This window comes from Entelurus aequoreus, linkage group LG07 (assembly GCF_033978785.1).
Source record: "Entelurus aequoreus isolate RoL-2023_Sb linkage group LG07, RoL_Eaeq_v1.1, whole genome shotgun sequence".
NCBI lineage: Eukaryota > Metazoa > Chordata > Actinopteri > Syngnathiformes > Syngnathidae > Entelurus > Entelurus aequoreus.
The window spans coordinates 6,330,592-6,348,093 of record NC_084737.1 but is presented as its reverse complement, the minus strand read 5'-3'; the positions used below and the strand labels follow the sequence as shown (position 1 = coordinate 6,348,093).

The following is a 17,502-nucleotide window of genomic DNA, read 5'->3' as shown; positions in this document are numbered from 1 at the left end:
TATGGTGAAGATAAGGTCCTTTTTTTTATTAAAAATAATAAAATAAGATAAATAAATTAAAAACATTTTCTTGAATAAAAAAGAAAGTAAAACAATATAAAAACAGTTACATAGAAACTAGTAATGAATGAAAATGAGTAAAATTAACTGTTATAGGTTTTTTGGATTGGTGCACTAATTGTAAGTGTATCTTGTGTTTTTTATGTTGATTTAATAAATAAAATAAAAAACGATACAGATAATAAAAATAAAAAAATACAGATAATTTCCGATATTACATTTTAAAGCATTTATTAACATAATATGAATTTTAAAAAAGGAAAAAATATTTTGTGACAATAAAAAAAATCAATGCAATGATAATAGTATCGACTATTGCACTTGATATCATTACAGTGGATGTCAGGTGTAGATCCACCCATGGCATTTGTGTACATTGTGACGGCGGTGAGCTATTGTATCCTCCTACGGTGTGTAGTGAAGCATGTTTAGCTATTCCTCATCCTCCAGTGATAACGATACGTGAAATAAACTTACTTTGTCGTCATGGAGGCCAGGATTAGTGATTTAGAAGTAGCTAAAACACTGTGGATGGATGTTAGCCTTGCCTTAAAGCAGCTCTTCCTGAGGGTGTTTCAGTGTTATAACTTCACCTTTATCTTTACTTTTTACACCAAAATGCGTCCATTCTCCCTTTTCTGTCTACACACTGTGTCTGCTTGTAAGTACTCTGTGTGTGTGCACTGCCCAACATGCTCCTCTGCTGGTACAACCAGCAATGTCACGAAATTAATAAATAATAATAAATCGGGAACCGGTACTTTTCAAACAGAGTATAGTACCGTTTTTGATTCATTAGAACGGCGATACTGTACTAGTACCGGTATACCGTACAACCTTAGTATATACTTAAAAAGTCTTCAAAATAAACATACATGAAAATGGTGTTTATTTGACGATATTAGACTGAGCTAACGTGTGTTTGTGTCCTGCAGGAGACCAGCAGCCCCCCCACATTAAGGAAGAAGCGAAGGACCTGTGGACCAACCAGCAGGGAGAGGGTCTTCTAGAGGCGGAGGAGGAGGATCTCGGCAAGTTGCCACTGACTGTTGTCTCTGTGAAGGCGGAGGACGACGAAGACGAGCCACAAGCAGACGACCTCTTCTCTCCACTGGCAGACAGCGACGAGACGTCGCACTCTCACGGGGAGGACGACGGCCGGGAACCTTTGAGCAGCGATACAGACTGTGAAGGTGATTTGAGGACCCACACTGGCATGGAACTCTCTGATTGCCCCGAAAAGAAATCCGGTATGGAATGTTTTGCCTGCTCTTTTTGTGCTAAAAGCTTCTCCGATAAGACCGCTGTGACTCGACATATGAGAACGCACACAGGAGAAAGACCCTTCAGTTGTTCCGTTTGCGCCAAGACCTTCTCTCGGAAGTTCCACATGCTCTCGCACATGAGAACGCACACGGGAGAAAAACCCTACAGGTGCTCAATTTGCGGTAAAGGATTCAACCACAAAGGGAATATGGAGTCTCACATGAGACTGCACACGGGGGAGAAACCTTTTCCTTGCCCGATATGCGACGAAACCTTCATTAGAAAGGTTTCCTTGATTGTCCACCAAAGGACGCACACCGGGGAAAAACCCTTTGGTTGCTCTGTCTGCGGCAAACAGTTCTCTCATAAGTCGTACATGGTCAAACACATGAGGACGCACACTGGAGAAAAACCTTTCATTTGCACGGTTTGTGGCAAAGGTTTAGCTGTGAAGGCATCTTTGATCCGACACCAGAGAACACACGTTGGAGAAAAAAGTTAATTGTTCAGTTTGGGATGTAAGATTCTCCCCAGAGTCCGTTATGAGGAGAAAACACATATTGCTTTCCACTCTGGGCTGAAACATAAACAAATTGATATTTGGTTTATTTATTTTCTTTGTAAGACTCCCGTCTTTCCTCTCCTAAGTCTTCATGATATCTTCTTTTCATGAAAAAATAACAGATGAATGTATCACCGCATTTTCCGGACTATAGAGCGCACCGCTATATAAGCCACACCCACTACATTTTTAAAAGGAAAAGGTATTGTTCCATGTATAAGCCACACCGGACTATAAGCCGCAGATATATACGTTGTGAAATGAGTTATTTACACAGAAATGTTTTGTAAATGTTTATAAACATACCTTAATTGTTTCCAAAAGGTGCCTGTAACACGGCAGTAAAACGGCTGATCCAACAAAACAGAAGTCATCGCCATGGACCCATCAGCTGCGTACGGTAGCTTCCCAATTAGCTAAACAGACTCAATAACTCCACGGTCACGTTTGGGGAATCCAGGAAGCAGGAACAATGCAAACCTTTGTGTGTTAATAATGCTAATGCCAATGCTAACAACGCTAGCTTGATTACATTACGATAGCACATGCTTGAAAACACTCCTATAGACCAGTGTTTTTCAACCTTTTTTGAGGCGAGGCACATTTTTTTCATTGAAAAAATCCAAAGGCTCACCACCAGCAGAAATCATTAAAATATGGAACTCGATATTGACAATAAAAAGTCGTGGGATATGAATTTAAACCATAACTAAGCATGCAACACTATAGCTCTTGTCTCAAAGTAGGTGTACTGTCACATCACACCCTGACTTATTTGGACTTTTTTGCTGTTTTCCTGTGTGTAGTGTTTTACTTCTTGTCTTGCGCTCCTATTTTGGTGGCTTTTCCTGTTTTGTTGGTATTTTCCTGTAGCAGTTTCATGTCTTCCTTTAAAGCGCTATTCCTCGCATCTACTTTGTTTTAGCAAACAAGACTATTTCAGTTGTTTATATCCTTCTTTGTGGGGACATTGTTGATCGTCATGTCATGTACGGATGTACTTTGTGGACGCCATCTGCTCCACACGCTGTAAGTTTTTGCTGTTGTCCAGCATTCTGTTTTTCTTCACTTTGTCGCCAGTTCAGTTGTAGTTTCGTTCTGCATAGCCTTCCCTAAGCTTCAATGCCTTTTTTTTAGGGGCACTCACCTTTTGTTTATTTTTCAGTTCAAGCATTAGACACCTTTTTTACCTGCACACTGCCTCCCGCTGTCGTCTGCATATTGTGATAACGACAAAGCAATTAGCTACCTGCTGCCACCTACTGATATGGAAGAGTATTACGTGGTTACTCAGACACTCAACAACAACACATCATTTGCAGACTATAATTACTGGTTTGCAAAAAATATTTTTTACCCCAAATAGGTGAAATTAGATCATCTCCCACGAGACACCAGACTGTATCTCACGGCACACTAGTGTGCCGCGGCACAGTAGTTGAAAAACACTGCTATAGACATCACACATGTGACGGTTTCCCAAGTATGAGTTGTTTTTGTCATATTGTCAAACTTGCAAACAATGTTTGGAGTGATGAGTGAAGAATCCATACAAGTAGAAACGCTATGGACGATTAGAAGACAGAACGGCACTTGTACTTCCGGTCGAAAGCACTAAACAGAAGGAAGTGCTGTAGATGTTCACCCCGCAGTGAGCAAACTCGTCCGAAATACCGCGCCACAGCACCAGCAATACCGCACCCGTTCAGTTTCTGTTGAAAACTAATTAGAGCAAATAAAAATGCATAAAGTAGCCTCACTGTTTTGTAAGCCGCACAATCCAATGCTTAAGAAAAAAGTAGCCGATTAAGGTCCGTAATTTACGATAATTGGTGTTACATGAGAAAAATGTACCTCTTTGTTCTTGCATGATGTACTTCCTAATAAAGTTGTTTATTTCTGCCTGCCACTGATGAGTGTCTTTGTTGTTGTATCAGGTCCGATGCAGCCAACACACCACGAAACATTCAGCCGACTTTGATGGCACACGTGCGGACGCGCAAGGAAGAAAAACCTTATAAGTGTTTGTGGTAAAAGAAGGTAAAAGGCGTCACTCATGCAAACGCACCTTCAGTTGCTTAGTTTGCGGTGACCAATCCTCGATGAAATAATAATAATCAAAAACAATAATAATAATCAAAAACAATACAAAACAGCGCCAGGGGGTTGTAAACTCAATAAAGTAACTCAAATAGAATGCAATATATATACATATATATATATGTATATATATATATATATATATATATATATATATATATATGTATATATATATATATATATACATATATATATATATATATATATATATATATATATATACAACCATTTTCTACCGCTTATCCCAACTGGAGCCTATCTCAGCTACAATCGGTCGGAAGGTATATATTTGATTGGTTGATTGAAACTTTTATTAGTAGATTGCACAGTTCAGTACATAATCCGTACAATTGACCACTAATTGGTAACACCCCAATACATTTTCAATTTGTTTAAGTCGGGGTCCACGTAAAACAATTCATGGTATATATATATATATATATATATATATATATATATATATATATATATATATATATATATATATATATATATATATATATATATATATATATATTTTTTTTGTAATTTTTTTATTTTTATTATTTATTTATTTAAAAATATATATATATATATATTTTATAAACCTTTATTTATAAATTGCAACATTTACAAACAATTGAGAAATAATAATAATCAAAAACAGTACAAAACAGCGCCAGGTGGTTGTAAACTCAATAAAGTAACTAAAATAGAATGCAATATATATATATATATATATATATATGTATATATATATATATATGTATATATATAGCATTCTATTTGAGTTTTTATATATATACATATATATATATATACATATATAGCATTATATTTTAGTTTATATACATATATATTGCATTCTATTTTAGTTTTTATATTACATATATATATATATATTATGTATATATATACATATGTATATATATAGCATTCTATTTTAGTTTTTATATATATACATATATATATACATATATAGCATTCTATTTTAGTTTATATACATATACATATATATTGCATTCTATTTTAGTTTTTATATTACATATATATATATATATATATATATATATATATATATATATATATATATATATATATATATATATATATATATATATATATATATAGCATTATATTTTAGTTTATTTATATATATATATATATATATATATATATATATATATATAGCATTATATTTTAGTTTATATATATATATATATATATATATATATATATATATATATATATATATATATATAAAACAAAGTGCAAAGCCATTGGCTCACGCAAGTTCAGTAAATAATTTAAAATTTGGAACACAGCATCATCGTTTTCACAGCTTTTTGGTTGTTAGAGGTAGAGAGTGTTTTAACGTGGAGTTCTAATTCTTTTTTAAAGGCACAAAAAAACAGGTCGGGTATTGAGAAACTTACATTTATGAATATAAAACTCAGCCAATAGTATCATGAGGTTATATTCAATACCGCCGCAAGATGGCCGCCGCGTGACGTCACGGTTGTTTCCGCTGCCGTAAAGCCTCCGCTCAAGACGTAAAAGGCGAAAGTAGGCCTCGCTGCGAAAAGATGAGCAGCACGCGGGAGACTGTCGCCATTTAACAAAAGTAAACAACCTTGTTGAAAAAATGTTACAAGATTTGATAAAGGAGCGACTGGCGGCGGCGGCTGAAGAAATATTCGCGCTGTTTGAGCGAACGATAGCGTCGTACGAGGAGGAACTTTCTCGAACAAGAGAGAGCGCGAGACTTCGACAGCAGCGGGAAGATGTGCATACGACTCACCATGTTTTACAAGGTAATTGTCACCATGTTTTACAAGGTAATTGTCACAATGTATCACCAGGTAAACCTTTTTTTAATATCTTCAACCAAAATGCTGCTGTCAACACACGCAACTACATCTCACAACCAATTATTTACAGTACATCAACAATAGCATCCAACATGGCGGCCAGTCATGATGTGACACAAGTGGGGCGGAAGCGTATTTTCTTTTTTTTAAGTGAAAATATTTTTATTTTATTTTTAAAATCAAACTTGAATGTTGTTGTACTTTGACGAATTTGTTCAATGTGTTTTTTGTGCAAAATAAATACACAGTAGACAATAAACACTGAGGTACTTTTTACATGTGAATAATATAAATACAGTTTATTATACAGCATTATTCACATGTGAATAATATAAATGCAGTCTATTATACAGTATTATTCACATGTGAATAACATACATACAGTCTATTATACAGCATTATTCACATGTGAATAATATAAATACAGTCTATTATACAGCATTATTCACATGTAAATAACATAAATACAGTCTATTATACAGCATTATTCACATGTGAATAATATAAATACAATCTATTATACAGCATTATTCACATGTGAATAATATAAATACAGTCTATTAAACAGCATTATTCATATGTGAATAATATAAATACAGTCTATTATAAAGCATTATTCACATGTGAATAATATAAATACAGTCTATAATACAGCATTACTCACATGTGAATAATATAAATACAGTCTATTATACAGCATTATTCACATGTGAATAATATAAATACAGTCTATTATACAGCATTATTCACATGTGAATAATATAAATACAGTCTATAATACAGCATTACTCACATGTGAATAATATAAATACAGTCTATTATACAGCATTATTCACATGTGAATAATATAAATACAGTCTATTATACAGCATTATTCACATGTGAATAATGTAAATACAGTCTATTATACAGCATTATTCACATGTGAATAATGTAAATACAGTCTATTATACAGCATTATTCACATGTGAATAATATAAATAGTCTATTATACAGCATTATTCACATGTGAATAATGTAAATACAGTCTATTATACAGCATTATTCACATGTGAATAATATAAATACAGTCTATTATACAGCATTATTCACATGTGAATAATATAAATACAGTCTATTATACAGCTATCGTACAAAACTAGTTTGAAGTAAACAGAATGCAGCATAACACTAGAATAGAATAGAAAGTACTTTATTGATCCCTGGGGGAAATTCAGCACCACAGTTCGCTCACAATAAACAATAAACACTTAGGTATTTTTACATGTGAATAATATAAATACAGTGTATTATACAGAATTATTCACATGTGAATAATGTAAATACAGTCTATTATACTGCATTATTTACTTATTTAGTTACTATGGAAATATAATTAGTTACAATGGAAATATAATGAGTTACTATGGTAATGTAAGTCACAGCAGCTCAGACGAGGCACCAAGCAGTGTGGGTGGGGAGTGTTTCCACATAGTTTTTCCACAGAGCCTGAAATGTGGGTGTCAGGGACAGACGTGGAAGGACATTTTTACAACAAAGTTCTAAAGTTTAGTGATATATCACATATATCAGATTATAGGTGCGTTTTTGTTTTTTTTACCCTTCGTGTTCATATTTCAGAATCAGAATAGTTTTTATTGCCATTGTTTGAGAACGGGTTCACAAACTAGGAATTTTTCTTGGTGCAATGGTGCAACATAAAACATATGTTTCTTTTGACTGTACATGTACTGTAAATGTGTAATGTATTTATATTATTCACATGTGAATAATGCTGTATAATAGAATCTATTTATATTATTCACATGTGAATAATGCTGTATAATAGACTGTAATTATGTTATTCACATGTGAATAATGCTGTATAATAGACTGTATTTATATTATTCACATGTGAATAATGCTGTATAATATACTGTATTTATATTATTCACATTTAAAAAATACCTAAGTGTTTATTAAGTCGTGAAAAAGGTTACAAATTATACATTACATGACCTTCGCAGTACAAACAAGTCCAATAATGTAACCATTGTAATGCAATGAACCAAAACAACAAAATGTAACATGTTTGCTTTCACTGAGGTAGTCAGACAAGTTGTATTAGACTGTGTTTATATTATTCACATGTGAATAATGCTGTATAATAGACTGTATTTATATTATTCACATGTGAATAATGCTGTATAATAGACTGTGTTTATATTATTCACATGTGAATAATGCTGTATAATAGACTGTATTTATGTTATTCACATGTGAATAATGCTGTATAATAGACTGTATTTATGTTATTCACATGTGAATAATGCTGTATAATAGACTGTATTTATATTATTCACATGTGAATAATGCTGTATAATAGACTGTATTTATATTATTCACATGTGAATAATGCTGTATAATAGACTGTATTTATATTATTCACATGTGAATAATGCTGTATAATAGACTGTATTTCTATTATTCACATGTGAATAATGCTGTATAATAGACTGTATTTATATTATTCACATGTAAAAAATACCTAAGTGTTTATCGTCTATTGTGAGCGAACTGTGGTGCTGAATTTCCCCCAGAGATCAATAAAGTACTTTCTATTGTATTCTATTGTATTCTATTCTAAAACTCATATAACACCGAATAGGTAATAAAAATGAACTGTAACTGAGATATCAGATCTTGTTATTGTTCATGTGCTTTACCGGCCCCCAGACACATTATTTTCTCTAAATTTGGCACCCCCAAGGCAAAATAATTGCCCAGGCCTGCCCTAGGGTAAATTGGGTAACACATGGCACACTGACAAAGCTTAAAAACCTCTAAAGGCTTAGTGGCCACATGCGTGGACAGCACCTTTTAGCTCTTTTTTCCAAAATTGTGTCCGCTACTGAATTGGGGTCTTACGGCCGCTTATGTGGACACTTATACTGCCATCTGGTGGTGTCAGAAGAGTATAGCATACAATGGAATTTGGATTAAAAAAAAGTGTGAAAATAAGAATTAGTACGTCACTAAACATGAAGTACACGTTTGTGTACTTATGGACTAAGTACATCATATCAAAAGATGATTCTTAGTTTTTAATTATAATTATGGTCAATAAGCCCAAATAGCAACGAGAATAAAAAAAGCATGTAAACAAACAGCTTGGTCTTAAAGAGGTTACTTAACCTATTGTTACTATAACAATCTACAAGGTTAATAAAGCTGGCTTCTCTTCCTTCCCCTCCATTTTTCTGCTTTCTTTTGTATCTGTAGTTATCAGTACATATATGCATTGCTGCATTTGAACAACTGTATTGTTGATAATAGAGGTAATTACTGGTATTGTTCATTATCAATGGTGATATTTCTATTGGTATTTGTATTGATCCATTTGTAGTGTAATAATGCTCATTGTTATTTCTGTGTTATTATTTACTTCACCGACTGCTTCTTAGCTAGCACTTTTACCATCATATTTGTACATATCCTATTTGTTGATGTTGTTCTATTGTTGTTGTTATTGTTGTGTTTGCTGTTGTTGTTTTTGTCTCTCCGTCTTATCCCCCTCTTGTCCCCACAATTTCCCCCTCTGTCTTCCTTTTTTTTTTTTCTCTTTCTATCCCGTCCTGCTCCAGCCCGGCTGCACCAAATGATAATATAAATACATTTAATAGAGTCAAATACAAATAAGGCAGCAAGAGAAGTATCCTGCACTTCTCTTTTGTAAAGTAAATTTGTGTCAGGTTCAAACACTGATGACATATATTAAACAAGACAAGAGGCAAACAATCAAACAGAGGCAGAATTAAATTTGGACTCAATATTGAGGAGAAAACGTGTCGACCTGTAACCTCTTACAGTGTCACCCACGCTCTGCCAAAAGATTGCACTCCTCCTTCTTTATTTGACTTTCTCCCCCCTACTTGACCACAGCTGCTTCCAGAGGGAAGTGGGTCGTAAACAGCGCTGCCTTTGGTTACTGAACAGTTCAAAAGAAGAGGTCGTAAAATAGTTCAAAAAGAGTTCCATAAAGTAGTTCAAAAAGAGTTTGTAAAATATTTCAAAAAGAGTTCGTCTGGAAATTGGGCGGATCCTGCCATCTGTCCGCTTTGAAGTCCTAGTGGAGTTTTACGAGCCTTCCTCCTGGTAGGCCCCAAAGACAGCTGCCGTCCCCCTGCCAGGAACTCAATGTAGTACAAAGCTTTTGTGATCATTTAGAAACAATTATTCTAACATTTGTACAGCCGATATGGGCATCTACATCAACTATAGGGTTTGCCTGAGAAGCTGGTCAGGACAAAAAAAAAAAAAAATTAAAAATCCGCATCCGGACTTCCGGAAACGCGTGTCCTTTCTGATTTCAATGTGTAAAAAGACACAAAAAGTGCGTCAAGTGTTTTTTCTTGCAGATGTCCAGCTGCTGATTGGACACCAGGAAGTACGCCCCCTCCGCCGCAGTGGGGCAGCGCCGCTTTGGAGCCCTATGTTAAAGAGGAAGAGGAAGAGGAGGACGTCTGGACCACTCAGGGGGGACAAGGTCTCCTCGGTCTCACCGAGGTGCCACTCACTGGTGTCTCTTTGAAGAGCGGCGAAGAGAAATCCCCAGAGTCCTCGCCGTTTCATCACCGTCCATGTGGGGAGGACCGAGGGGCGGAGTCTCCAAGACGCCAGGCAACAGAAGGCGACGGAGACCAGCGGGGAGGACCACCGGCGGACAAGATCTTAGCTCCCCTGTCAGAAAGTGACGACGCGGAAACGGCGCCGACTCTCGGCAACAGGAAGACGTCACACGCGGCTAAAAATGGCTTCGTCTGCTCCGTGTGCGGCGAAGGCTTTTCTTGCCAGAGCCGTTTGGAGGAACACGCGCGCACACACGCGGGCGCGGCGACTTGGACTTGTTCGCTCTGCGCGGAGACATTCTCTCTCCAGACTCAAATGCGAGCGCACATGAGGACGCACGAGAAACCCTTCGCTTGCTCCGTTTGCGGCCACGAGTTCGCTCGCAAGTCCATCTTGAAGCGGCACATGCTGACCCACACGGGGGAGAAACCCTTCCCCTGCCCGCTCTGCGGCCGAGGGTTCTCCCAGAAGTCGTGCATGGTGTCGCACGTGAGGACGCACACCGGCGAGAAGCCCTTCGCTTGTTCGGTCTGTGGCAAACGCTTCGCCCTGAAGTCGTGCATGGCGGTGCACGTGAGGACGCACACGGGGGAAAAACCCTTCGGTTGCTCAGTGTGCGGGGAACATTTTTCCTGTAAGAGTAATATGAACGTGCACATGAGAAGGCACACGGGAGAAAAACCCTTTCGCTGTCCGGTTTGTGGTAAATGTTTCTCTTCCAAGGCATTTCTGCGGACACACGTTCAGCGGCACCAGGGGGAATGACCTCTTACCTTTCCAGCATTTGTCAATGTCCTCAATTTACCCCAATGTGGGACTATTATGTACTCAGTGGCATAATGTGGGACTATTATGTACTCAGTGGCATAATGTGGGACTATTATGTACTCAGTGGCATAATGTGGGACTATTATGTACTCAGTGGCATAATGTGGGACTATTATGTACTCAGTGGCATATTGTGGGACTATTATGTACTCAGTGGCATATTGTGGGACTATTATGTACTCAGTGGCATAATGTGGGACTATTATGTACTCAGTGGCATAATGTGGGACTATTATGTACTCAGTGGCATAATGTGGGACTATTATGTACTCAGTGGCATAATGTGGGACTATTATGTACTCAGTGGCATAATGTGGGACTATTATGTACTCAGTGGCATATTGTGGGACTATTATGTACTCAGTGGCATAATGTGGGACTATTATGTACTCAGTGGCATAATGTGGGACTATTATGTACTCAGTGGCATAATGTGGGACTATTATGTACTCAGTGGCATAATGTGGGACTATTATGTACTCAGTGGCATAATGTGGGACTATTATGTACTCAGTGGCATATTGTGGGACTATTATGTACTCAGTGGCATAATGTGGGACTATTATGTACTCAGTGGCATAATGTGGGACTATTATGTACTCAGTGGCATATTGTGGGACTATTATGTACTCAGTGGCATAATGTGGGACTATTATGTACTCAGTGGCATAATGTGGGACTATTATGTACTCAGTGGCATAATGTGGGACTATTATGTACTCAGTGGCATAATGTCGGACTATTATGTACTCAGTGGCACATTGTGGGACTATTATGTACTCAGTGGCATAATTTGGGACTATTATGTACTCAGTGGCATAATGTGGGACTATTATGTACTCAGTGGCATAATGTGGGACTATTATGTACTCAGTGGCATATTGTGGGACTATTATGTACTCAGTGGCATAATGTGGGACTATTATGTACTCAGTGGCATAATGTGGGACTATTATGTACTCAGTGGCATAATGTGGGACTATTATGTACTCAGTGGCATAATGTGGGACTATTATGTACTCAGTGGCATAATGTGGGACTATTATGTACTCAGTGGCATAATGTGGGACTATTATGTACTCAGTGGCATATTGTGGGACTATTATGTACTCAGTGGCATATTGTGGGACTATTATGTACTCGGTGGCATAATGTGGGACTATTATGTACTCGGTGGTATAATGTGGGACTATTATGTACTTAGTGGCATATTGTGGGACTATTATGTACTCGGTGGCATATTGTGGGACTATTATGTACTCAGTGGCATAATGTGGGACTATTATGTACTCAGTGGCATAATGTGGGACTATTATGTACTCAGTGGCATATTGTGGGACTATTATGTACTCAGTGGCATAATGTGGGACTATTATGTACTCAGTGGCATAATGTCGGACTATTATGTACTCAGTGGCATAATGTGGGACTATTATGTACTCAGTGGCATATTGTGGGACTATTATGTACTCAGTGGCATAATGTGGGACTATTATGTACTCAGTGGCATAATGTGGGACTATTATGTACTCAGTGGCATAATGTGGGACTATTATGTACTCAGTGGCATAATGTGGGACTATTATGTACTCAGTGGCATATTGTGGGACTATTATGTACTCAGTGGCATAATGTGGGACTATTATGTACTCAGTGGCATAATGTGGGACTATTATGTACTCAGTGGCATATTGTGGGACTATTATGTACTCAGTGGCATAATGTGGGACTATTATGTACTCAGTGGCCTAGTGGTTAGAGTGTCCGCCCTGAGATCGGTAGGTTGTGAGTAGAGATGTCCGATAATATCGGACTGCCGATAAATGCTTTAAAATGTAATATCGGAAACTATCGGTATCGTTTCAAAAAGTGAAATGTGTGACTTTTTAAAAGGCCGCTGTGTACACGGACGTAGGGAGAAGTACAGAGCGCCAATAAACCTTAAAGGCACTGCCTTTGCGTGCCGGCCCAGTCACAAAATATCTACGGTTTTTCTCATACACACAAGTGAATGCAAGGCATACTTGGTAAACAGCCATACAGGTCACACTGAGGGTGACCGTACAAACAACTTTAACACTGTTACAAATATGCGCCACACTGTGAACCCACACCAAACAAGAATGCCAAACACATTTCGGTAGAGAACATCCGCACCGTAGCACAACAGAACAAATACCCAGAAGCCCTTGCAGCACTAACTCTTCCGGGACGCTACAATATACACCCCCCACCTCAACCTCCTCATGCTCTCTCAGGGAGAGCATGTCCCAAATTCCAAGCTGCTGTTTTGAGGCATGTTAAAAAAAAAAAATGCACTTTGTGACGTCAATAATAAATATGGCAGTGCCATGTTGGCATTTTTTTCCATAACTTGAGTTGATTTATTTTGGGAAAACCTTTGTTACATTGTTTAATGCATCCAGCGGGGCATCACAACAGAATCAGGCATAATAATGTGTTCATTCCACCACTGTATATATCCGTATCAGTTGATATCGGAATCGGTAATTACAAGGGTGATGGGTCAAATGCAGAGGACACATTTCACCATACCTAGTGCGTGTGTGTGTGTGACAATAAAGTTAAAGTAGCAATGATTGTCACACACACACTAGGTGTGGTGAAATTGTTCTCTGCATTTGACCCATCACCCTTGATCACCTGGGAGGTGAGGGGAGCAGTGAGCAGCAGCGGTGGCCGCGCCCGGGAATCATATTTGGTGATTTAACCCCCAATTCCAAGCCTTGATGCTGAGTGCCAAGCAGGGAGGCAATGGCTCCCATTTTTATAGTCTTTGGTATGAACTCACAACCTACCCATCTCAGGGCGGACACTCTAACCACAAGATCATTGGTACTTTAACTTAACTTAACTTAACTTAACTTAAGGCAGTGCTACCTTGGTTTTGGACAGTTTCCTATCAGAAATAAGGCAAATTCAATAATCTGCCACCAGAAACCAAAAATATGAACACATTTTAGAACAATTGTTGTATTATATGCATAAATGTTAATTTGTTTTGATTTATCTCCGTCCTTGATGTGCATTTTTGATCAATAGACAATTAAACTTTAGCAACAAAACACATATTTACACACCCATGCTTTTTGAGAAGGAACAGGATGAAGAAAATGTTATATTTCCTGCCCCCTTCAACATAATAAGTAGTTAATGGACAGCCCAGATTCACACGCATACAAACCAAACAAATACATCCAAATATAATGAAAACACACAAAAAAAACACCAACAAGTGCAAAACTTCATGAAGTACAAACCGAACAAAAAAAAAAAAATACACCTCACGAGAGGATACAAAACAAATACAAAACCCGACAAAAAATAAGTAAGATAATAAATATAAAGCAAAATGTAAACACTTACAGCTGTCCATATGATGTTATTGTTCTGTCTTTATATATTTTTGTCAATCGAAATATATTTCTACAATCTTTTATCTCATTGTAAAGATAATTCCATAGTTTAACCTGATATATACATTTGTTTTAAAGTTGTCCTTGAATACTGACGTTTGAAATGACCTTTTCTTCTATGCTCCTCATTCTCCGAAGTGATGACAAACATTTTTTTGTAAATTTGCTGGTAACGTTTTACTTTTAGCCATGTAGTTCAAATAAAGACAATGATGACATTGTTTGTGGTCCCCTTTTATTTAGAAAAGTATCGAAATACATGTTGGTACCGGTACTGGTACCAAAATATTGGTATCGGGACAACATTATACTGTGTTGATCAACTTGAGTTGCAAGAAATAATAACTTTATTAACATTCTTTAGTCTGTAACAGAAAATATTAGAAGGGCGTCAATTTGCTTAAAATTCTAGAAAAATTCAACCCCTTAGGCTCCGGCGCAACCCCACCCTCGACCCCGAAAGGGACAAGCGGTAGAGAATGGATGTTTTGCAATAATCCTTTCAGATTTGAACTTTTATTTGTTTAGTTTCAAATACATATGCATTGATATGTATGTTAATTATAACCAAATCATAACGCCATCTATTTAAAACTACAATTTAAGAAAAAAAGAAATATAAAGAAAATATCTTTAACCTACTTAAATCGCCCCCTGTGGGTCGGGGAGACTCACTACATTGCAACCTAATAACATCAGGAATGTATGTTTTAATTATGTTGCACTAAAACACATTATTGAACTATTTATTTCCCATGAAATGAAATTATATTAGTCACAAACTTGTATCAACTTGAATTTAAGTTTGAGTCCAATAGTATAAAATCCGTTTCACACAAATACAAATATGTGGAAAAAAAATAAAATAAAATGTGCTAATAACAAAAACATCTGCATTGAGCCAATAAAAATATGGGAGGGCTGTGTCACGTTAAATTTCTTCCCCCCTACAAAAACCTTCCCACCCCCCATTTACTTCCGGGGCTGCGTCCAATAAAGTCAAAAGTTGCCGGGGGTCCTTAACCGGCACGCGATTGTCCTGTTTCGCGCCTGTACAAAAAAAAACAATAATGGATTTCTTCAGATTCCAGCAGCTGTCAAAGACTAAGTATCCTTCCAGCCGAAGTGCTATCGATCGCTGTCAATGACGTAAGAGAGGAAACATGACCCCGGAAGAAATGGGAGGGGGAAGGTTTTTGTAGGGGGGGGGAGAAATTTGGCGCGACAGCTGCAACAAAACACATATTTCGGTAGCAATAGGAATCGTTTTTATGTGTTGTGTTCCTACCCGGGCGGTTTAGAGAGACGCACCACAGGAAGCGTCTGCAGTATGTGTTGAATGTTAACTGTTTAATAAAGGTTCCCTGTCAATGTTCAACCGTCCAGTTTGTAGTCATTGAAAGACAGAACAAGCGGAAACAGTTTCATCGATATTAAAAGAGGAACTAAAAAAAAAAAAAAAAGAAAGAAAGTCCATTGCTCATTTTGTTAATTTTTTTTTAGTTTTTATTCTCCATTGTTTTCATTTTGTTATCATGGCTGTTAAGGCTATAGCACTGTATTGGATCAGGCTTGCTCTTGTTTTTTTTGCATACCGTATTTCCTTGAATAGCCGCCGGGGCGCTAATTAATTTAAAACTTCTTCTCACTCCTGCGTTTACCAAAAGCATGCGGGATTGGCAAGCATGCGCTAATTATTTTAAAACCTCTTCTCACTCCGGCGCTTACCTTATGAAAATCACATTTAATAAAAAAAAACGTTATTATGGTCTTACCTTTGGGTATAAATGAGTCCATGCACAGCTCCTATAGAAGTCTTCCTTATCTTTCTTCAGTTTTAAAAGTCTCTCTGTCTCGATGGAAATCTTCCTTTAAGTATTACCTCCTGCTTCGATTGAAAGTCCAGTTTAGAAAACGGTTTTATTTTAGATATGTAATCCTCCATGGTAAAAGTGCAAGCAAACAATGGCTGCTCACTCTTGCTGCGTGTTGTCTTCTTCTGCAGCACCGGATCTTCTGCAGTACCAGCAGTCGCAAGAAGGATCACTAGCGCCCTCTACCACCAGGAGGCGGAAGTCATTTAATGACTCATATTTGACCCGGCGGAAGTGCCAAGCATGCGCTAATTATTTTGCGAAACGAGTTTGACCCGGCTGTAATTCTAGGCAGGCGAATACTATATTCCCGGCGGCAATTCAAGGAAATACGGTATTTGAAATAAAAATATATCAAATCAAATCAAACTAAGGAGAAAAAAGGGCTTGAGGTTATTTTTGTTTATTTATTTTTTAACAGACTAAACAATTTACAGTTTTGCAAATTAAAAAAAAAAAGACCAAATAACATTCCGTTACACAAACCAGGTTTAAAAAAAAACAAAAAAAAACATTTACAATCACACAAAGCAAGTTAAATATAGACTAAACAATGTACAATTTCTGAAAAAAATATTAACAAAAAGTGGGACAATTTACAGTTACAGAAACCAAATGAACAAAATACAAAAAAATAAAGCAAAACAACTTACAATTTCAGGAACAAAAGACAAAACAATTAAAACATTTAGACAACACATTAAAAAAAAAAGCGAAACAATTTCAGAAAACATATTAACAAAAAGCGAAACATTCTAAAACACAGAAACCAAATGAAGTGTTACGGAAGTGTTTTATTTAATTTTTTATTTTATAAACCTTTATATATAAATTGCAACATTTACAAACAATTGAGAACTAATAATCAAAATGAGTACAAAAACAGTACAAAACATCGAAAAGGGGATAGAGGTTTT

At 36.8% G+C, this 17,502-nt stretch overlaps 2 protein-coding genes across 3 annotated transcripts in view; both read left to right on the top strand.

Moving 5' to 3' along the window:
• The window catches only part of LOC133652929 (gastrula zinc finger protein XlCGF8.2DB-like), a 4,769-nt gene extending 979 nt beyond the window's left edge, over positions 1-3,790 (top strand). Inside the window, exons 2-3 of one of the 2 annotated variants that reach the window (XM_062051882.1) lie at positions 996-1,310; positions 2,213-3,790. In XM_062051882.1, coding sequence (XP_061907866.1) covers positions 996-1,310; positions 2,213-2,292 — 395 coding nt within the window. In that variant the 3' untranslated portion in view covers positions 2,293-3,790. Of the gene's footprint in view, positions 1-995 lie in introns of both variants that reach the window. The other variant, XM_062051881.1, reaches the window with a different exon arrangement.
• A 1,822-nt stretch (positions 3,791-5,612) lies between these two features.
• LOC133653250 (gastrula zinc finger protein XlCGF17.1-like) lies at positions 5,613-11,943 on the top strand. Its single transcript, XM_062052331.1, has 2 exons — positions 5,613-5,781; positions 10,262-11,943. Exons 1-2 carry the CDS (start codon positions 5,613-5,615, stop codon positions 11,209-11,211), a joined length of 1,119 nt encoding a protein of 372 aa, XP_061908315.1. The 3' UTR covers positions 11,212-11,943.
• Positions 11,944-17,502: the final 5,559 nt, after the last annotated feature.

Bases quoted from the DNA above. Each gene is read 5' to 3' on its own strand.
- LOC133653250 (XM_062052331.1), top strand. From the start codon at position 5,613: ATGTTACAAGATTTGATAAAGGAGCGACTGGCGGCGGCGGCTGAAGAA. The intron at 5,782-10,261 runs GTAATTGTCACC...ATTGGACACCAG, and splicing joins GACTCACCATGTTTTACAAG to GAAGTACGCCCCCTCCGCCG.